The 21,139-nt window shown below is 48.5% G+C and overlaps 6 protein-coding genes across 6 annotated transcripts; 3 read left to right on the top strand and 3 right to left on the bottom strand.

Annotated features, from left to right (window-relative positions):
• Positions 1 to 47: 47 nt before the first annotated feature.
• On the top strand, positions 48 to 2,099 carry N7462_006219 (AAA family ATPase CDC6; the record flags this gene model as incomplete). Its single annotated transcript, XM_057077937.1, has 3 exons — positions 48 to 99; positions 161 to 412; positions 478 to 2,099. 3 exons carry the CDS (start codon positions 48 to 50, stop codon positions 2,097 to 2,099), a joined length of 1,926 nt encoding a protein of 641 aa, XP_056933517.1.
• An 844-nt stretch (positions 2,100 to 2,943) lies between these two features.
• N7462_006218 (putative C6 transcription factor) lies at positions 2,944 to 5,708 on the bottom strand (the record flags this gene model as incomplete). The annotated part of the gene is made up of 5 exons (XM_057077936.1): positions 2,944 to 3,751; positions 3,813 to 5,193; positions 5,248 to 5,364; positions 5,422 to 5,456; positions 5,530 to 5,708. The coding sequence occupies 5 exons, from the start codon at positions 5,706 to 5,708 to the stop codon at positions 2,944 to 2,946; spliced, it is 2,520 nt and encodes an 839-aa protein (XP_056933516.1).
• Positions 5,709 to 6,228: 520 nt separating this feature from the next.
• Positions 6,229 to 7,382, bottom strand: N7462_006217 (uncharacterized protein; the record flags this gene model as incomplete). Its single annotated transcript, XM_057077935.1, has 2 exons — positions 6,229 to 6,659; positions 6,728 to 7,382. 2 exons carry the CDS (start codon positions 7,380 to 7,382, stop codon positions 6,229 to 6,231), a joined length of 1,086 nt encoding a protein of 361 aa, XP_056933515.1.
• A 603-nt stretch (positions 7,383 to 7,985) lies between these two features.
• Positions 7,986 to 16,407, bottom strand: N7462_006216 (type I polyketide synthase; the record flags this gene model as incomplete). Its single annotated transcript, XM_057077934.1, has 15 exons — positions 7,986 to 8,798; positions 8,855 to 9,175; positions 9,230 to 10,992; positions 11,051 to 11,136; positions 11,190 to 11,251; positions 11,304 to 11,627; positions 11,676 to 12,986; positions 13,041 to 14,040; positions 14,094 to 14,253; positions 14,308 to 14,428; positions 14,481 to 15,002; positions 15,050 to 15,209; positions 15,258 to 15,342; positions 15,396 to 15,744; positions 15,799 to 16,407. The coding sequence occupies 15 exons, from the start codon at positions 16,405 to 16,407 to the stop codon at positions 7,986 to 7,988; spliced, it is 7,686 nt and encodes a 2,561-aa protein (XP_056933514.1).
• A 740-nt stretch (positions 16,408 to 17,147) lies between these two features.
• On the top strand, positions 17,148 to 18,035 carry N7462_006215 (uncharacterized protein; the record flags this gene model as incomplete). The annotated part of the gene is made up of 4 exons (XM_057077933.1): positions 17,148 to 17,161; positions 17,209 to 17,236; positions 17,365 to 17,446; positions 17,500 to 18,035. 4 exons carry the CDS (start codon positions 17,148 to 17,150, stop codon positions 18,033 to 18,035), a joined length of 660 nt encoding a protein of 219 aa, XP_056933513.1.
• Positions 18,036 to 18,923: 888 nt separating this feature from the next.
• N7462_006214 (alpha-keto acid decarboxylase family protein) lies at positions 18,924 to 20,980 on the top strand (the record flags this gene model as incomplete). Its single annotated transcript, XM_057077932.1, has 5 exons — positions 18,924 to 19,011; positions 19,080 to 19,160; positions 19,208 to 20,564; positions 20,613 to 20,823; positions 20,879 to 20,980. The coding sequence occupies 5 exons, from the start codon at positions 18,924 to 18,926 to the stop codon at positions 20,978 to 20,980; spliced, it is 1,839 nt and encodes a 612-aa protein (XP_056933512.1).
• Between the last annotated feature and the right edge of the window lie 159 nt (positions 20,981 to 21,139).

The raw sequence follows: 21,139 nt of genomic DNA, 5'->3' as shown, positions 1-21,139 counted from the left end.
TCCACCTCAGCTCCTGCGCGTTGGTTGTTCTCAGGTGAAAGTCCATCATGACTGTCACTATTCTGGGAAAGCGCACTCGTGGTGCTCCAGACGGGGAATGTGTGTCCTTCCTGTCTTCTTTCCTTCCGTACGAATTAAAGCTAACCAGCCTCATTCCCAGCCTTGCCAGTCCGCACTGCAAGCAAGCGGCGGACGGTCGCGCCTCGAGCCAGCCGCGAGGCTGTTGTTCCCAAGTCAATTCCTAGAACCCGGTCTCGTGCGAAGATCGCAGACCAGCCTCTCGACCAGGAGAATGGCGATAGCAACAAGGTTGCGACAGATAAAGCGCTTTCTAAGCATTCACTTCGTGAGGACAAGGGTGCGTCTCCAACCAAGATCAACCTGCATTTCCGATCCTCGAAGCTAGTGGAGGGTAAGCGAGGAAGGATTCTAAGGATCAGGAGATTAGGATCAAGGCTAATAAGATCATTTTCACAGAGGAAGCTCCGTCTGCTCCGGCTGAGTTCAAGACACCCCAGAAGTCTCGCTTTCGAGATGCATTGCAACATTCACCAGTCACACCTCGCCATCGAGTACAAGTTGGAGCAAAGTCGACCACTCCTCGTACTCCTCGGCAGACCGATGTTCTTCCGACACCCCGGCAAAGCGCGACCCCGACGACCACACAATCTATCTACTCACAAGCGAGGCAGCTGTTTGCTCGAGGTGTCAATTCTGGAAGATTGGTTGGCCGAGACTCGGAGCGTGAGAAAGTAGCCTCGTTTATCAAGGATTGTGTGGAATCACGAAGGGGCGGATGTCTTTACATCAGTGGGCCTCCTGGTACTGGCAAAAGCGCCATGGTCAATGAAGTGTGTCAAGACATCGATCTCTTTAATGTCAAGGTCTCCCATGTCAACTGCGTGAGTATGCGAAATGCTCGCGATGTCTACAGCAAACTCATCCAGGATTTTGGTGAAGACTCGGAAGTATTCAAAAAGAGCGAAGGTGATCGACTGAAAGCCATGTTTCTCCCATCCAAAGCAAATGGCTTATTCCTAGTCTCTTTGGACGAAATGGATCACTTGCTCATGGGTGATTCTGGTGTCCTTCAATCACTGTTTGAATGGTCGTTGTCGAACAAATCGAGTCTTATTTTGATCGGCATTGCCAATGCTCTCGACCTGACAGATCGGTCTCTGCCCCAACTGAAGGCGAAGAACCTGAAGCCAACTCTGCTCCCGTTCTTGCCGTACAACGCGGCCTCGATTGCAAATGTCATTACGAACCGTCTTCGCTCTCTGGTTCCAAGCGACATGGATTCCGATCCCAAGTTTGTTCCGTTCTTGCAACCAGCCGCCATTCAACTTTGTGCAAAGAAGGTTGCTTCGCAAACAGGCGACCTTCGCAAAGCATTCGAACTGATAAAGCGTGCAATTGATACCATCGAGCAAGAGACTCAGCAAAGGCTCGAAAAACAAGCTGCCGATAGTGGGAATGCATCAGTACTTGCAGAAAACAAGAACTTGTCTTCCAATACCAAGGGAGCTCCAGGCTCTCGACCAACCACAATTTCAAGCTACACTGTTATCACGGCGCCTCGTGCGAGTATTGCGCATATCGCTCGTATTACGACTTCAGCCTTCGGACAGGGCACTATTCAAAGGCTGAAAGGCTTGAACCTTCAGCAGAAGGCTGCCATATGCTCTCTGATCGCTCTCGAGCGCAAGCGCCGCGAGTTTGACATCCCCTCTACGCCTTCCAAGTCGCGATCTTCCGCTCCTACCGTCAAACAAGCATTTGATACCTATTGCACGCTCTGCCGAAATGACAACATCCTTCACCCATTGACTTCCACGGAATTCAAAGATGTTCTTGGCAATCTGGAAACCATGGGCCTTGTCGGTGAATATCAAGGCCGCGGTCGTGGTGGAACTGTTGCTGGCGGCTCCGATGTCCGTCGCACACCCTCCAAGTCCGGAAACGTGATCTCAACGCCTCACAAAGGCATGGATGAACAAGGCCTTGTGTGTTTTGTTTCCCAGTCTGAGATTGAGGGTCAGCTTGTTGGCCCTGGCGAGGGTATCCTAAGACGGCTTCTCCGTGGTGAAGGACTGTAATCATACTTAACTCGTCATGATTCCTCTGTACTATCACTGGCTTGTACAGAGGCCACACTGCTCGCCTATTATTTGCCTAATCCGCATTACTGATGTCCATCCACAGGCGCATTTTTATCATGTACACCACCGCTGTTCGCATTTCTGGAGTTGAGGCTGCATCCTTTAAATTAGCGCCATTGTTACGATTTCCATTTGTTCCTTGTGATATTTCTTATCTGGTCAACAATGACCGCCATGATCATGACCCTGTATTTAGAACTGGGTACAATCAAAACAGAAAACAATACATAAAAAATGAGCATTTCGTGCCTCCAGAATGCTTACACCTTACAAAAATAGACTCGACGGGTGAAAGCAGAAATACGTAGAAACCCTCAAGTATACGCAAGGAATGGCCAACATTAGCCAAACCTATGCCTAAATTCCTGTTACTTGTCCTCAGTCATACACGGCTATATGTAAATACAGGGGTATAACATATTAAAAAGGAATTATCAATAATATATCATGGTCAAGAAAAATTCGAAGCAGAAAAAACTTAAGACTGTACAGATCCGTATACATATGCACGAGGGGTGTGCCCCCGAAGCTTGCCAAGAAAGGCGAAGCGGTTCGTCAAATGACGAGATGAGAGAGGTTCCATCTCCTAGGCAATGAAGGTTGATGAGAGAAGGAACCTTGATTTGGAATCCTCGATTCATTTGTACCGCGCTGGGAGAGTAGTTCGTGGCGGTTAGACAAAGTGATCGATCACCCGGGAGTGGAAACGAGCCTACGAAGTAGCAAGCTTGCAGTCGAAGCGTCGTAAATAGTTTCATATACATGATTTCACTCAATGGTCTCACCCGGCTGGGCGAAAGAGCCAATCTGTCTCTGGAGTAGGGATCAGGTAATTGGTGATATTGAACTCGTTCGTGTTGACAGAAGAATTACCGTCAACGACGGGGCCAGCTCCCGTTAAGCCGTGGATGGACATGGGGTTATGAACGGAGTCCGGCATGTCCAAGTGCGTCGCGACAGCAGCCGTAGGGTCTGGGGCACGGGCTGGTGGTACACGCGGTACATTGAAGAAACCGAAGACATCGAGGTACTCGAGTTCATTTGGTGCTAGGCTACGGGGAGTTATAGCAGATGCAGCAGGCCGAGTCATGTCATTTCCGCCATTACTCATGGTAGATGGCGATTCACGTGGTTGACGAGAAATGAGGAAGTCTAAGTCGAATGCACAGCGTCGCATATCGGCTAAGATCTTGACGGTGGATGGTGTAGTGCGTTCACCATCGATGGCCGCGGATTGTTGGTATTCGCCATATTCATCAAGGACACGCTGCAAAATATTGCTGTATCGCTCGGCGACCTTCCAATGGTGACCCATACGGGAAAGAGTGTCGACAAAGAGGAGAATATCAGGACTGACTGTGTGGGCAATAGTCGATCCATGAACAAGCAGTAGTCGTGCCGAGACCCATAAGGTGAATGCAAATGGCGGACCAAGCTTGTCAAGCAGGTTATGTTCGACCACGAACCGTGTCACTGAGAGAATGTTGTCGACAGCTAGCAGACATCTCTGGCTAGCACTGTAAGAAGGAGTGAATATGGGTGACCGAGTGGTAGGATAAGCAGCAGATGAATGTAGACGAATGACGGCTCTGTGAGAAAACATATTAGTGAATGGTAATCGGAATAGTTGTAGAGACAATTGAGGCTCACGTTTGATACGTAGCATGAAGCTGTACCCAGTCACTGTGCAAGGTTCGACCTTGCTTGTTCCCATTAAAAAGACGCGACGAATTCTCATATGCATACTCCGCTGGCAGATTAAATTCCCATGAAGTCAACTCGCTGTCAAGTTTGCGATAAGTAGCTTGCCATTCCTCAACATCGGACAGAGAACCGATATCGACAGGCCGTTTCAAAAATAAGTGAATGCGGGACAGAATCCCTAGAATCTCGACGTAAAGACCAAAAGACCCCACATTCTCAGCATGACTTAAATAGTCAGTGCGAGCTCCAGAATAGTGAAACCTTCGGGTCTCGACAGGCTGATTCTTCATAAAAAATTCATCTTTACAAGGCAGCTTCCGGTCAATGTCCTTGTCATCCAGGGCGAAGTTAAATGCAGTCGCAAGAGTGGAATAACGGTCAAGCAGGTATACCATCCAAAATAGTCGTCGCCTACTTTCATCTTCAATCCATGAATCGGGCTCAGAAAGAGTGACCGCCCGCAAAGTGTAGATAGATGGATAGACAGGAGCGATCAGCGAGGATTTCGACTCCACGGCCAACCCTAATTGGACAACTGAACGTGTAATAAGAGCAAGTAACTTCCACCCCGGCGGTCCATTAGAGGAGCCAACCAGATCAAGGGCTAGAATCACAAGAGCCTGAAGCGCTTTGACGGATGAGTTTTCGAGTCCATAAAGAAGCACCTTCTGCTTGGAAGAGTCATGATATCGCTTGCGATTTTGGCCATTGAGTCTGCTATCGGAGGAAAATCGCAAAGTTGTCGCTACAATGGCGTAGAGGACCATACGATCTGCCTCTTCTAGAGGCGATGGGCCGAAAAAGGTATCCAGCGTTGACCGTCGATGAAGAATTGGGCACCAAGAATTGATATGATCAAAGTACAGATCCACCAAGGCGTAAAGCAAATCGTATGGAGGTAGGTCGAGGTCTGGATCTGCGAAAGACTGCTCCTGGTTGGCGAATAGGTTTACCGGGACCTTCAATGAAGATTCGTTCCCAGTGTAGTCACCATTGGTCTGCGCATTCGGAATTGGGGGCATCGAACTCATTCCCGATACTGAGCCTCTGGTGTGCAGGTCGTTCTGCACAAGATTCTTAACTGATGTATCAGAAGGGCTGGTTATCGATACATCTGCGCGACGAGAGGGCAAAGGCACAGATGGAGCGGAATCATGGTAATAAAGCGCAGTACGAGGACTTGGGCCGTGAATTGCAGAAGGCTCCGAGGGAGAGCTATAAGAGAGCGACCCTGCATGGTGAATATCATGGTTCATTGATGATTGGTTCTGGAGGATATGCATCTCAATGAGGCGAGCTTGCGCCTGGATGACTTCCTCCAACCTGTCTAAAATAACAAGTGAGATTCCAGGCCAACAAGATGTGCTGAATACTTGCTTACCAAGCCGCTGTTCCAATTCCTTTCCGTAGCCAGCCCTCAACCCGGGCTTCTTGCGTTCCTTGTACTCACATAATTGGCCGTTCCGCGTGCACCAGCCGCAGCTGGGCTGGACACGATCTAATTCGCGGTTTCAGATTAGACCACGTTTAACCAAAGCAGCCTGGGAGCACATACCGCACTTGACCTTCCGTTGCTTGCATGATTCACAGCTTCAAGTGCATTAGCGACAGATCCCTTGCATGCGCGACCACTAATATGGCATGGTCGCCTCGATGTACGTACGAGACAGTGAGGGGTCTTTTCCGTTTCAGCGCGCGCGCGCTGCCGGAGCCATTGGCCCCAGTATCATTATCTGAATCGACCCCGGACGAGTAATCACCCGGACTCTGCTCCTTCTCAGCCTCGGGGTGGTGATTGGAGGGAGGGGGCAGCTGGACAGGCGGTGCAGCAGCGTTCGGCATTTTGCTATAGCGAGATAGGCCACTGATCTTATCGGGGATCGACCATGACGTGCACTCGGTAGATAGACGGGCTGAATTCCGGGAAGGCTGGGCCGAGAGAAGCGGCGATTGTCCGATGAACGCAGGCAACTAATGGCCGAGGATGAAAAAAGAGGAGAATGAAGACTTTGGGGTCGGAGTCATTGGACCGACGCAGCCTCAGGCAGAAACCGGGGCAACACCCCGCGTTTCTCCACTCGTGGCAGACACGCACAGGTACATCCGTTGACGAAACACTATTTCCCCTGCAGTCTCCGGAGAATTTATACTGATGGGCCAGTCCCTCCGTATGCTCGCTTTATTTTCTCAAAGAATTATCCGTACAAGATTGTGCTCTCCCAGACCTTCTCTGGGGGCGTGGGGGCTCTTAGTGTTTTGCATCGGCAACACGCGCTCAAAATCTGCCGCGGTCGGCTCCGGGCATCTCGGGTCATTGCTAGCCCGAGCCCATTTCAAGTCTAGACGGTTCCAGACGCCAAGCTCAAATGCCAATCCCGTCAATTCCATAGGCCTTTACAGCAACTTGGCCCCAAATGCCTTGCTTCTGTGCGGCTGTCAGTCCTCGCCGGTCCAGAATACCCTCAACCACAGTCCTCCATCGATTCCAGGAGACATTGTTGCCGCCACCACCGACATTGCATACCGGCCAATCTGACCCGAACATGACCCGATTGGCGCCAAACACATCAAATATTACATCTGTCCAGGGCTGGAGGCGATCGACCAAGCCCGAAACATCGGGCTCGACGTCTGCTGTTAGTGGAGGAAGCTCTGAAAATGCCCCGGACAGCTTCATGTAGCTCTTATTGTTCGCCTGGGCCATTCGTGTAACCAAATGCTTCCACTCGAGGAACTCGGCATGGGTCGGGATTGCGCTGGGCGGAAGCCGGAGATTCGGCTTGCATAGATGATCTCAACAGCATCAAGTCAGGCGCGTGATCCATAAATTCAGGGTTCATGGTTTGTCGGTCAAAACTCACTGATAATTATGACGACGGAACTGTCGTTTCCCAGCTTGTCCATCATCTCAACAGCCTCGCGTAATTGGCCCAGCCCACCTTGTCTGGCATCTACCCCAAGGTCAAATGCCAGATTCTGTTCTCCAAGCCAGCGTAGACCTTCAATAAACCCAGGTTCAGTCATCACCCCTGCCGGTTTGTCTTGGACTAGATATCGGACTCCGCAAATTTTGCGCCAAACCTCCTCCGTCATGGTTCGCTCCTTGACCTTCGCCATGTATGACCGTAGGGTTTCGGTGCCACCAGGAACCGGTGCCCACGGGACAATGCCCAAACAGAGATCTCGGTCCACAGCATTGTGTCCCTCGCCTGGAATTGGCTCACCGAGAGCGATTCGTGTCAAGAGTGAGACCTCGTCCAACGCATGGCTCCAACCCAGACTACCAGGCTGGCCATCTGCTACGGATGAGATTCGATCGGTCTCTAAAAAGATAAATCCCCGGAGTAATTTCGTGTTGTTAGTTTCTCTTGGCTTGAGAGCGGAGGATGCCGCATGTCGGTATTCGTCGACGCTGTGCTGCGATCCGAGTGGGCTATTGGGTTCGTACCAGGCGAGGGTCGGGAGATGCGAAGCTGGAAAGAGGTGAACATGCGAGTCCACGATGAATGTAGCCATTTTTGTTCGTGTTTTAGGCTTTCACTTGATCAGGAGCTACTTGCAACCAGCTGTGACGTTGATCGCTCCGTTCCGCTCGGGGGAGACGCGGGGTCAAATGGATAGTGGGCAGTCGAACCTAGTCATTGGCCGCACCAGATTTGGGATCAGGGACTTTGCGGTATACCCCTTGTCTCTCGATCTCATTCACTGCGAATTATGTGAAGGATAGCGACTCAATAACATTGGCAGCAGGAGATGACACCTGCGTGTTGACAGAGTTCCCGTCGGTAGCTTTTGTCCCGAAAGTGGACCCGTGACATACTGCGGAGAAGCACACAAAGTGGGCAGGAGAGCACAGAGGAACACCGTACAGTATATCTACCTCTACGGTGTACGAGCTCAACACATTCGGTGATTTTACTACTCATCGACGATTATAAGCTACCCTCAAAGTCGAAAATGGTATCTTACTGGGTCTGGGTCCTAAACTAGACAGATATACGTTATGTCTTAAAACGCGCCTCTAGTTCCGATCTATAGAGACTTTGATGTGCAGGACTTGGTATTTTCACGAAGTACAAGTTAAGACAATGACAACTCCATTCGAATTGATCAAAGAGCCTACGACCAAGATTCCTTGCCCAATTTGCTCTTACTTGTGGCCAACTGGGCCACGGATGTCAAGGTTGCTCCTCCCAGAATATCAAACACAGCCATCTCAGCTTGCAATTCCCGGGCAAACCAGCTACGCAGCTCCACGGCAACTAGAGAATCCACTCCATATTGATGCAGTGGCTTGCTTGGGTCAAAATCAGCCACGGCAATCGATAGAGCCTTTGAGAGCTTCAGTGCAATGGCTTCGGTGACCACCGCCGTGGCACAGGCCAGAGACCCGACTTGTTGAAGGGATGCAGCGACTGAATCAGTACCATAGCGAGCACTTCCGAGATCATGCGCCACAAGATGCTGAAACATCGGCTTCTTCAACCATGGTGCCTGTGCGGCATTTGGTGACAGGCCCACAGTGACTTGACAATCTGTGTTGCTCTGCAGGCGGACTTGAGGATCGCAATAATAGTCCAACACAGCATGGAGTTGGGGTTCAGTCACCGGTTCCAGTCCCATGTTCGTGATTAACATTTCTTGCAACTGAGAATTCTCTGCTACCGCACCAGCAAAGTCAAACACTCCTAGATCAAGAGCGGTGGCTTTCTCGCCAAGCCCGACACGATGACGAGCCAAAGCATCCTGGAAGGTGTTTCCAGCCGCGTAATTGGCCTGCCCAGTAGTTCCGACTATACCAGAGATGGAAGATAGCATGATGAAGAAATCCATTCCACGTGGAAGATATTGATGCAGGTTCCATGAACCTTGGACCTTGGGAGCAATGGACTCGTGCCATGATTGATGTGAAATGTTCTCGAAGAGCGCATCCTGTGGCTGTCAGTCACTGCTATAAATCAAAATTTCAGACCAGGGGGAGAGCCTACTCGCAAGACCATGGCCGCTTGAATGCATCCTTTGATAGGGGGCATCTGGGACGCACACTCCCGCAAGGCATTTTGCACTGGTACTTCATCGGACACGTCGCATGCTGGTGCCATCACCTGCACGTCTCGCACTCTCAGACTATCGATCAAAGCACGACTCTTTTTGTCTTGACCTCCAGAACGCGAGAGGAGTAGCAGGTGACGGGCGCCTCGATCCGCTAACCAGTGGACGATATTACTTCCTAATCCACCCAAGCCTCCACAAACGACGAATGTGGCATTGGGATCCAATGAGTAGCTCGGCTTATTTTGCAATATGGTCTGAAGTGAAGTTAGATATAAATTTCAGAAGCAGGTCTCAAAACCGGAGCTTACCGTAACCTGGTCGTCGGGACGCATCTCAAGCACCATTTTACCCAGGTGCTGGCCGCCTTGTAAAACTCGGAATCCTTTCTCGATATCGCCCACGCCATACTGATGAATAGGCTGTGATGGGTGCAATTTCCCTTCTTGTACGAGAGCGAATATCTTGTCAAGAGCTGCCGAGCACACTTCCGGCCGTTCAACAGACATAGCAGCGAGATCCACGCCACTGTACGTGACATTTCGAAGGAACTGGGACATCGGAAGTCCTTGGTTGGACAGAATATCCCTCTTACCAATTTCGAGGAATCTGCCGTAAGGTGCTATACATTCCCAGGATGCTAGCAGACTCTCTCCAGCGAGTGAGTTCAGAATTACATCGACGCCTTTGTTTCCCGTTTGGTGCTTTATGGCCTGGGCAAACAAAGTTGTTCGGCTGGAGAAGATGTGTGATTCGGGAATCTGATAGGTATCTATCAGGAATTGCTTCTTTTGTGACGATCCGACAGTTGCAAATATAGTAGCCCCGGCATTTTTCGCAATTTGAATCGCAGCTTGGCCTGTACCGCCAGTTCCTGAGTGAATCAATACTGACTCTCCGCGCTGAATCCTCGCCACGTTATGCAATGCGACGTACGCAGTGGCATAGTTGACAGGCAACGCTGCTGCCTCCTCCAAAGATACGCCAGCAGGAATCTTAACCACGGGTCCATTTTCTTGAACGCGGATTGAAGTGGCGAAGCAGCCTTCATGAAGAGCGGCAACTGAATCTCCAACTCTAAATCTTGAAACTGCGGTACCTATCCGGCGGACAATACCCGAGCATTCAGACCCGACGTGGCTAGCCTTCAACTGTCCAACTGCAATTAAGACATCGCGGAAATTGACTCCTGCGCACTTAACATCAATCTCAATCTCGCTGGCCTCCAGTGGCTTATGTGCAGAGGTATCCTCAATGAAGTTGAATCCAGTGATCAGGCCAGGCGAGGTGGGATCTAATTTGAGGGGTTCCTGACAGTGGAAGCTCTGTACACTCTGTATTTTGGTGCTCGCCTTTTGGGATATGGTCTCGTTGAGATGAACTGGAGTGACAACCCGAGGAATGTGAAGAATGCCATCCTGCTCGATGTACTCGGTATCCACTTCCGTAGCCACTCCCGAGCTCAACAATCGAACTAATTTTGCAATTTGCTGTGATTTTCCATTCACATCATCTCCGGGCTCGATTGAAAGGAGATTCAGCTGTTTTCGACCATCTTCTTCCATCAATGTGCGGAACAACCCCTCAACAAGCCGGAAATGTGGCTTTGTTGGCAAGATACCCCCTCCCTGGTTGATCCACAGTGCACGCAAGGTTGAAGAGAGAAGGGCTTGCAGTTGCTCATATAAATCTTTTTGAATATCCGACCAAACCAAGTTCTCAAGCTCAAGAATAAACACTCTAAGTATCTCTTCAGTTGGCTGGTCTCCCTTTGCCTCGGTCATTGAGACCATACGGACAGGGGCGCATCCAAATAGGCTGCACTGCTTGGCAATGAGATTTGCCAGGACCAATTGATCGGCCTGTGCTGAATCGAATATGATCTCAATCGATGAAACAGAAGATATAAGTTTGTTTTCGGTGGCAGTTGATATCATCACTTTGCAGTCGGGTAAAGGTTTGTTGCTGGAATCCGAGAGCGTTGTATCAAGGCCGGAATACCCAGTTTGTCTCAAAAGCGCATCCCATTCGCTCTGATCCATACATCGCCCAAATTTGGAGTATGGTGCTTGGCCTAAGCGCTCTTTGATGAGCAATATGTTTCACTAAAGAGAATAGAGCAATTCACTCACCTTGCCACCACTGCTCAAGCAAGCCAAACATGAATGCGAATCGACCATCTGGTGCGATCCCATCGTACAAAACTAGCTTCCCATCCCTAAATAGAAGATCAATAAGAGCCTGGAGTACTAGCAGCAACCATTGACTTACGGCTTCAAAAGCTTTCGTGCATTCGTAAGTCTGTTTTTGGCAGATCGGACCTCGCTGAAAATCTGGAAAATAATATAAGCAAGAAAAGCAAACAGTGGGGAAATGAGCATATACCATCGAGATGACAACCATATCATAACTTCCGCATTCAAACCCCTGATCTGCGGGATCACGGTTGATGTCCATGACTTTGAAACCCATTCCCTCAACCTCGGGAGAAAATCTTCCTTGAGCTTTTGCGACATTTTCTGATGAGATATCAGTATATTCGAGGCTTCTGCAACGAGATTGGTTTGTATTGGCTTCAAGAGAAGTGACAATAAGATCTGTCACCGATCCACCACCTCCATCGATCTCCATGATCTTCGCCTTTGGATGACGATGTGAAAAGAGATCGAGATATTTGGTCAATCCATGGAAACCGGGAGATTGAGTAACCTGGTTTATTAGAAATGATCAATCATGTAGCGAAGAGCGATGACTCACGAGCTCGTGATACACTTGATCCAGTATATTCTCTGTTTGCAAGAAGGTCGAGATGTTCAGTTCACCAGTCAAGACCTTTGTCAGGTTTTGAGCAAGGTAGGCATATGGATAGCCTCTTTTAGTCCCCATCGCTCGATTATGAACTTCCTGGACATAGTCGGAATCATTTAGAAGCTTTCTCCATCCATCAATCTCAATTTCGAGCTGCCCTTCTTCCAGCAACTTCTGGCGATCAATTAGCCAATTGTGGTAGTTCTTTATATTTGATCCAGCGACTTGGATTCCTTTCTGTGACAAATATGAGAGCGTCTCCGCAATTCGTGCTGCGATGAGGAAGTCCAATTCGCTACAGAGAGCTTCATGTCCGTCCTTTTTGACGAATCCCGTTATACACAAATCAATGACTTCAACATCACTCAAGAGCTTCAAGTCTGGCTTCCACTCAATATGATGGCACAGGCTATCAACAGATTTCTGAGTGGTGTCTGTAGTCTCCGATGAGCTGACAACATTCATATGAAGACCTTCAATAGAGACCAACGTCTTCTGTAAGTTATCATCGAGTGCAACAATGCTGGCAGCAGGCCCAAGAAATTGCGATACTTCAGCAACCGAGCCATATGTCTTGAGATTACGGGACGCGATGGCTTGGCTATCAACCCATACATTGTTGATGTGTGTGGGGATGGCGGTAGAAATAGCTTCTCCGTTGGAAGGAACTGCTGCCCAGATGGATGTTTGAAGAATAGCATCCAAAGTTGTTGGATGAATGGTTTCTCCCGAAGAGGAGCTGAAATTTCGGACAGTAGCTGTGACTTCAGCACTGGGCTTTCCAAGAGCCAAGTCGGTGATCAACTGAAAAGCTGCTCCGTAGCCATAGCCTGACTTGTTCAAGATCTCATAGATCTTCTCACCACTCGTACTAGACTTACATTTTGCCAAAGCAGCTGCATAGGCGTTCTTTTGAGAATCCTGAAGTTCCACAGACAGACCTTTGTCTATCTCTTCTTCCTTGTCACTGTACACAATCCGGATAGAACCCGAGCAATTTTCCGTCCAGGTTTCATTTGCCAGAGTAAATATCTGGAAGTCAAATCTGGCCGACGACTTCGATTCCATATTCCTCGCCGGGCGCAGATGAAAGCTAGTCTCGATTCCATCTGCGCCTGATGGAACTCGAATTGCTGAGCGAAACTCCACATTCTGCAAATTGAAACCAGAGATTGGTCTTCCCTGGTCAGATAGCTGTTTAGCTGCCTCAATTGCCATGACCAGCATTCCAGCACCTGGGTAGAGAATTGCTCCATTGATCTATTTTCTCATAAGCATATTTTCAATCCATTGTTTTCAAAATGAATTGCTTACCTTGTGATCCTGAACCCACGGCATTTCTGACACCCGAATGAGGTTTCTCCATTGCGCTTCCAGCGGGTTTTGGTCCGGTTCTGGAAGCCCCAGAAGATCATTGCGAGCATACTGTCGCAAGCGGTAGCCTTTGCTGATTCTGCTCTCGTGCCAATAAGATTTTTCATGATTGAAGGGATATTTCGGCAAGTTTGGGAGAGCCATGGCGGTGTGTTCATCCTTGTTCAACAATGAGAGATTAATCGGGTACCCAGCAGCATACAAGTCACCAAAAACAGAGAAGGCTGTATCGACAGCCGACATGTTTCGGACCAGCAACGACAAGTACTTGATGGAGGAACTTCTGTTCATTTGCTTCAGTACATCCTTGCACGCACCCTGTAGGACAGAGTGTGGACCAATCTCCAGGATGTGGTCGATCTTGTACTTCCTCCGGTGACTGCCATCTAGTACCTTTTCAGTATCTGAAGATGCGGCACAGAGAGTTGCCAGGCCACCAGAGAAGCGCACCGGAGAAATCATATTTCGCACCCAGTGAGAGGCCTGACACGGCTCATCTGGATCGATCCAGTCACCGGTAATCGAAGAAACCATTTGCGGCCGAGTATGGTACGCCGAGTTAGTCCCTTCCAACTCGCCTAGAGCGGCTAGGTATTCGGACGCAATCTCTTTCATTTGAGACGAGTGGTAGGCCAAATTTACTTTGAGTCTGCGACAAAACACGTTTTCTTTGTCAAGGCGGGCTTTCAGTGCATCGAGCTGAACACCTTCTCCAGAGATCGTCACACTTTTAGGGCTGTTGATGCACCCTATAGTAAGCCGAGGGACCTCAAACTCAGCACTAGCCAGTTCGATATAAGGCATGACTTCCTTCTCGGAAAGTGCAACTGCTAGCATGGAACCATTCATCTTTGCGCATTTCTCCAGTTGGCTGCTCATATTACCTCGGTAATATGATACTTTCCAGGCCGAGCGTCTGGATATGGCGCGGGCGCAGTACCTGAAAATAATTGTCAGATTATTTGATGGATAATGTCTCTGGATGGGACTTACGCTGCAGTAACTTCCCCAGATGAATGACCAAGGACTGCTTTGGGTACAATATTGAATGAACGGAGAAGGTCCACCAAAGCTATCTGCAGTATTGTGCACAAAATCTGACTATACTCGGTCCGATCGACATTTGACTCGGCCTTGGGCTTCTGAAGCTCCTCTACATCAAATCAATGCCATATTCTTAGTATTTTGGGAGAATTCTTTTACTCACCCAAGGGACTCCATTCGCAGCCCAAATTACGGAGATATTCTCCCGCTTCTTCGATGCTCTGCAGAAACGTGGGATACATGTGGAGAAGCTCACGTCCCATGGCGTACCATTGCGCCCCTTGCTAAGATGATATCAATGACAACAATATAAAATTAGAAGGGGGTCATGCTTACACCAGAAAATATCATAGCAAGGTTGGGAGATTCGCGAGACTGACAGGCTGAGCTGAATCGCTCTCCCACATAGTTGAAATTATCTGACGGACGCGCGACAGCAAAGGTTCTCCACGGTAGGTGTGTGCGTCTAGTGGTCAGAGTATATGCTAGATTATGGAGGAATGGTTTTTTGTTTTCCCCAGACCATGTCGAGAAAAAGGAATTCCAGGTATTTTGAAGGCGAGAGACGCCTCCTTCATCTGCTGCCGACCAAACAAGAAGTTTAGGTGCGTCAAGCTGGGCTGTTCCATTCACTCCATTTTCCTTCGGGCCTGCAATGCCATTTACTTCTGACTTGTTGCTGCGGACAACTGAAGAAAGCAGTGGGGTTGTGTTATGTTTCCCGTCTAAATGATTACCAAGAAGGGAATGGTAGGCATCATCCAAAACGATATGCGTGTTGGAACCTCCGTATCCAAACGAACTGATAGAAGCTCGCCGTAGTCCATCTGTGGGCCATGTAAGAGCATCTTTGGGGAACTTCGATGGTTAGCGGTATTTCGAGCAATGTGTACTGTCTCACTTACTTGGATATTCCAGAATTCGTCGTCAATCCTTGGATTGAGTTGCTGCAGATTTTCACTGTTTGGTGGGATTATGCCTTTCTCTAAAGCCAATATGACTTTGATGACACCAGCAATACCACTAGCACCCTCTAAATGCCCAATATTTGATTTTACGGATCCTCTGAGATATACGTTAGCTTGATAAGACTACTCAGACGAGAAAGCCTACATGTATAATGGCTCTGCCGGCGAACGATGCTGGCGGAAAACTGAGCCAATAGCCTTTATCTCAATCGGGTCTCCGATTGCAGTTCCTGGCCCAAGTCAGAGTCCCTTCTGGTTTTAGTATGGAGATGCATATTCTAACCTGTTCCGTGCGCTTCAAAATAGCGTGTGATACCCATATCGAGATAGGCTTGGCGGTATGTATCTCGGATCAAACTTGCTTGCATCTCTGCGCTTGGTTGTGTGATGCCTGGGGTCTTCCCGTCCTGATTCGATGCAGATGCTCGGATGACAGCCCGGATAGTGTCTCCATCTCGCACCGCATCTTCCAATGGCTTGATGACTAGAACACCGACACCTTCGCCGCGAGAGTAACCGTTGCCACACTGGTCAAAGCTATGGCATCGATTGTTCTTAGACAGAAGGCCCAGATTATCCATCATCAATGTCGACTCGGCCGCTAATAAAAGGTTGCTACCCATCGCGAGTCCCTGTTACTGCTCAGCATGGCAACTTCAAACAAATTTCAACTAAGTCCTTGTTACCATGGTAGACTGGCCACTCCAGATTGATTGACATGTCAGATCAATAGCCATCAGGCTGCTGGAGCAAGCTGTATCGACGGTGGCACTAGGCCCCGTGAGGTTAAAAAACCAACTGACACGATTTGCTAGCATGTTCGAAGTTGTCCCAGTGATATTATACTTGTGCTGGCGCAGAGGATCCTTGGACTGTAATATGAGCCAGTCATGGCCGGATGAGCCTGCGAATACCGCCGTCTTGGACTTAGCGATGTGCTGTAAAGGGATCCCAGCATCTTCTAGCGCATGGAAAGCCGTCTCGAGAATCAGTCGCTGCGGAGGCTCCATGGCCTCGGCTTCTGCAGCCGTTATGGAGAAAAACGGGGCGTCAAAACGACTGATATCCTCCTCCAGAAAATGACCTCCGCGTATCGACAGGCTGTCTAGCCTGTCCATTTCTGGACGGTAGTGGGCGTCAATGTTTAATCGATCCCTGGGAAACTCTGTCATGGCGCAGCGACGCGCTATGATCATCTCCCAAAATGCTTCCGAGCTAATTGCATTCTGAGGGAGTCGAAATGACAGCCCCACGATGGCCAGCGGTTTGGGGGATTTCTCAGTTGGCTCTACCATAGTGATGCTTGCTGGATTTCTTCTCGGGCTGGCAGGATCTAGGACAAAAAGTCAAAATTTCCATGGGAGTCAAAAAAATGTCCACTCTTTTTGCCTTCGCTCTATTATGTAGCTTTCAGATGATTATCCTCTCAAGCTGGCTGCTTGCATGACTTAGCCTGCAAAGCGGAGTCCTGGTTGTACACTTATTGCTTACGCCAATATTGCCCCAATAATACGAAACACTGATAGGTATAATACAATGTTGAAACTATTGGTAAAATTACACCAGACATGCCATGTTTCATTAAGAAATAAAACCGATTGTTAAGCAGCTGAATGGGATCGATCTTATCTGCATGCATTGAATCTGCGTAAGCTGTGCGATGGGCAAGAATTCCTGCATTCCGCTCTGTTTATGTGTAAGCCCCCCTTTTTCTAGACGGTGTATTCCGGTGCCTTGTCAACAGGTAAAAGTATTTTTAGACATGTTAATACATGCCTAAACATGATTTCATTTTACAGCCTGAGCTTGCTGGTTTAATACCTTGGTGTTACCAATCCTATTTTTTAAAGCCTACTTGTTTAGTTTAGCAGGATTCGCCGTCCCCTCCATTGCTTTCTCTTCCCATCTCAGGAACCTCCGCCCGCTCCAGCACGCTTAATATATACAGAACTGTATTCCACTCTTCCACTACCATTGTGGCCATCAGGAGGCCTTATTGACCTCTCTTTACCGCTGCGCATCCTGATCGCCCAACATGCGTGTCTTGTGGTAAGTATTTTCCTGTGCCTGACGTTAACTTCTCTGACTGAATGCAGTCTACATGGAATGGGGAGCAATTGTCGTGTGAGGTCGCCTCATTATACCAATAATTCGTGTCTAATTTCACAAATATTGTCCAAACAGATTTTCAAGCAGCAAACTGGTAATTCCTGGGCCGAAACATCACTATTTCGATAACGCTAATAGACTAGAAAGCTGCACTACGTTATGAGCTTGGAGATGATTACAGCTACGACTTTGTCGACGGGCCTGTCCTTTGGGAGAAGGATAGAGGTACGTTCGCATTCAATTTTTTTTGGTTTAATGACTGACTAAAAACGTGGTAGATCTTGATCAGTATGTGATGGGAGACGAAAATACGTACGCCATTTGCGACCCGACGAAGCCAGATTCCTGTATCCAAGCAATTGAGAACCTTGAGCAATACATTCTAACGGAGGGTCCTTACGACGGCGTGATGGGGTTTAGTCAGGGTGCGAACATTGCCCTTAGCTGGATGATTAAGAAGCAGCGGGAGAATAAGAGGAACAAGACACAGCCGCTACCTTTCAAATTTGGGATCTTCTTTTCTAATCCCTGGGGGGTGTACGATGCCAACGCACTTGCGGATGGCCAACTTGTTTATCTAGATCCTGCGGCCTTTGAAGGACTGATCGACTTGCCAACTGCACATATCTGGGGCACGGGGGACAAGGACCGTGCAATGGCTCAAATGATTAGCAATGCCTGTGTGGCAGAAAAACGATCGGTCTTCATCCACGACCAGGGGCACGAGATTCCACTCAAGAAAGACGCTGTAATTTCGATGGCGAAGGTCATTAATCGGGCAATGGCGCAAGCTCAATTTGTGGAGCTTCCATAGAATCACAATCATAGAGTTCATTTCTCTGCTATTCTCCCTTTATTTTAGCCGAGATAGCAGAAATATTGCTTCATTTTTCTAATCTTGGAAACAGACCCGTGGCGGGAGATTTCTGGCCAAGATGAACGGGAATTGTTGGGCCTGCGTGGTGACGCCACTGGTGACTACACGCTCCCACCGATGCGTTGGCCTAGGCTATTGGAAGGATCTAAGGCCTGAAAAGAATCAAAGATGCATGTATTCTCTTTCATCTTCTATCGAAATTTGAGGTGCGCAGCTCGCCTGTGTTTGTGGTTTTTCGCTTTTTGGCACCTCAGTAACTATGGCTGAGGCTTAGCATGTTGAAAATACCGCTACTAGCAACATTATTATGGTTCATACTGTCTTTGAGCTGACGAGATATGTATCGCCATCCTTATTGGAAAGCGGCGCATCCAAGTTCAGGTGGATCCAAAGCAGCAGACATAAAAGAGTGATTCCTAGCGAGCGGGACTTCTGACTGATCGATCTGATATAGAAGCCACGCTGGCAACACTGTCTTCTATCGACCGAAATAATAATTAAGAACTTTGTCGCATTCTATTGCCCTGCCACGTTCTGTCTAGGCCCCTCAGCTGACTGCAGCCTATCGTTGGCCTTAAACCAGGTGTAATCTTTGTTGCCCTTCAGCCTCAGTCCCACTTGCCTGTATTGTGCGGTATCGAGATCAAAAATTGCAATACATCTTACCGTTTTGAACATACCAAAATGGATCGTGGGCGTAATGAAAACGATCCAATAAGGATACATATGTGATGTAGGAAACGCATACCGCATCCATTTAAAAAGAGCGATAAGGTGAATAAATTTGAGAAAAAGTCAGGGGTTTTCTGAAACCATCTCTCGGTCATGTCGTCGCGAATAAATGTGTCGGTAGCTCAATACCTCTTTGCCCGCATCAAAGAGGTCGGTATTCGATCAGTTCATGGTGTACCAGGTAGAAACAGACCCTTCTCTCCCAAAGTGTATGTGATGGAACGCAGCTCATGCCCTCATGCTATTTAGGAGATTTCAACTTAGCGTCCCTCGATTACATATCCAAAGCGGGACTGCGCTGGATTGGAAATTGCAATGAACTCAACGCCGGTAAATATCACGTCCGTCATCGACGAGAGGGAACTGACCTCAAATAGGATATGCTGCCGACGGTTATGCCCGTGTCAATGGAATATCTGCTTTAATGACAGTAGCTGGAGTTGGAGAGCTGTCGACCTCGAATGCGATTGCCGGAGCATATGCCGAGCGCGTTCCAATCTTGCACATCGTCGGTCAACCTAGTCTACACTCGCAGCGTCAAAAAAAGCTACTGCATCATTCACTAGGCGATGGAAATTTTGCAACCCTTTCCAAGATGTCAGAGGGAGCGGTAGCCCAAAGTGTACAGATAAATTGCGCAAAAATGGCCCCGAGCTTGATTGACAATGCTATCGCCCAGTGCTGGAGCACTAGTAGACCGGTTTCGATCATTCTACCTACCGATATGGTTCACGCCTCTGTTCCGGGGGCAGATTTGGCAAGGCCATTGGATCTATCGGCCTCCTTCATAAATGATAATACACTTGAGACCGACGCCGCTGATGCTATTCTCAGGGCTCTGGGAGCCGCAAAGCAACCTATCCTTTTACTTGGGGGTTATAATGTGCGCTTCACAAAATTGAAGGAGGTACAGTCCTTGGCTGAAAATCTAGCCTTACCAATCTATTTATCACCATCCGGAAGAGGTATTATCGATGAGCAACATCCTAATTTCAGTGGACTTTACTTAGGGGACTGCTCTCATCCATATGTTACCCAGAAGGTCCGGTCAGCCGACCTTGTTCTTTCCATTGGAAATATTCATTCTGACTTGAATGTCGCATCGGTATCATGGAATTTTGATCCCTCAAATATGGTTGAGATTCAGGATGGAATGATTCATATACAAGGCAAACCTCACCCGGGACTCAATAGTGCGGGTCTTCTACGAACGCTCCTGCATCGTTGTTCAGATATTGTTCCGGTGGACATATTTCAAAATGAGGCTCCCTCATCTACAATGACCCTTCTTGAAACAGGCAACTCCTTTATGTCATCTAACTCAAATGTGGCTATCAATCCAGAGCCGGTATACGGAGACGGGTTGATGAAGGGCGTGCTGAGGCGGATGTTTCATACTCTAAGTAACAGAGAGGATACCGGAGACCTGACCCATGACTGGCTATGGCCCAAGCTTAGCACTTGGTTACGCCCTGAGGATACGGTTATAGCCGAGACTGGTACCTCAAACTTTGGGATATGGTCTACTAAGTTTCCTCGTGGAGTCACGTTTATCAGCCAGTACGTGTGGGCCAGCGTTGGCTACTCCCTGGGCGCTTGCCAAGGGGCCGCAGCAGCGGTCCAAGATTCAGACCGACCGGATCGAAGGACTGTTCTTTTTATCGGCGACGGAAGCTTTCAGTTCACTTGTCAGGAGCTGAGTACAATCGTCAAAAACAACCTGACGCCTATCATGTGAGTAGCCCCGGAACAGCATATTAATTCAAAGGCTGAATTACATAGATTCGTGATCTGCAACAAGGGCTACACCGTGGAGCGGCTGATACATGGCATGCATGAATCTTACAATGATGTCCAGGACTGGCAGTATCGGAAACTTCTCGAAGTGTTTGGAGCCGATCGCCGATCATATCAGACACATCAAATTCGGACCAAAGCCGAGCTTTCTGCTCTTCTCAAGGATCAATCATTCAATAGTGATCGCATCCTTCAAGTGAGGCTTTCTCCAATACTATTATGTCTTTGCAGATTTCTAATCCTATCTACAGTTTGTCGAATTACACATGGATCAAAACGATGCGCCATCTGATCTCAAAGCGCTAGCTTCGCAGCTTGTGGCACGCGACTTGCAAATGGAGGCCAAAGATTGAAAAGCAAAATGAAGTGATAAGAATGGAGTGCTGGCCAATGAATGTGATCAGTCCAGCTATGAAGCAGGTTATCGGGACAATTATGGTTGAATAGATGGGCGTACATATTACATTTATTATAGGGCTGTCCTACACGATGCGTCTGTCGGGTGGATTTGC

Source organism: Penicillium macrosclerotiorum (assembly GCF_028827735.1).
Source record: "Penicillium macrosclerotiorum strain IBT 26536 chromosome Unknown utg000006l_segment0_segment0, whole genome shotgun sequence".
Lineage (NCBI taxonomy): Eukaryota > Fungi > Ascomycota > Eurotiomycetes > Eurotiales > Aspergillaceae > Penicillium > Penicillium macrosclerotiorum.
This window is presented reverse-complemented; position numbering and strand designations above follow the sequence as displayed.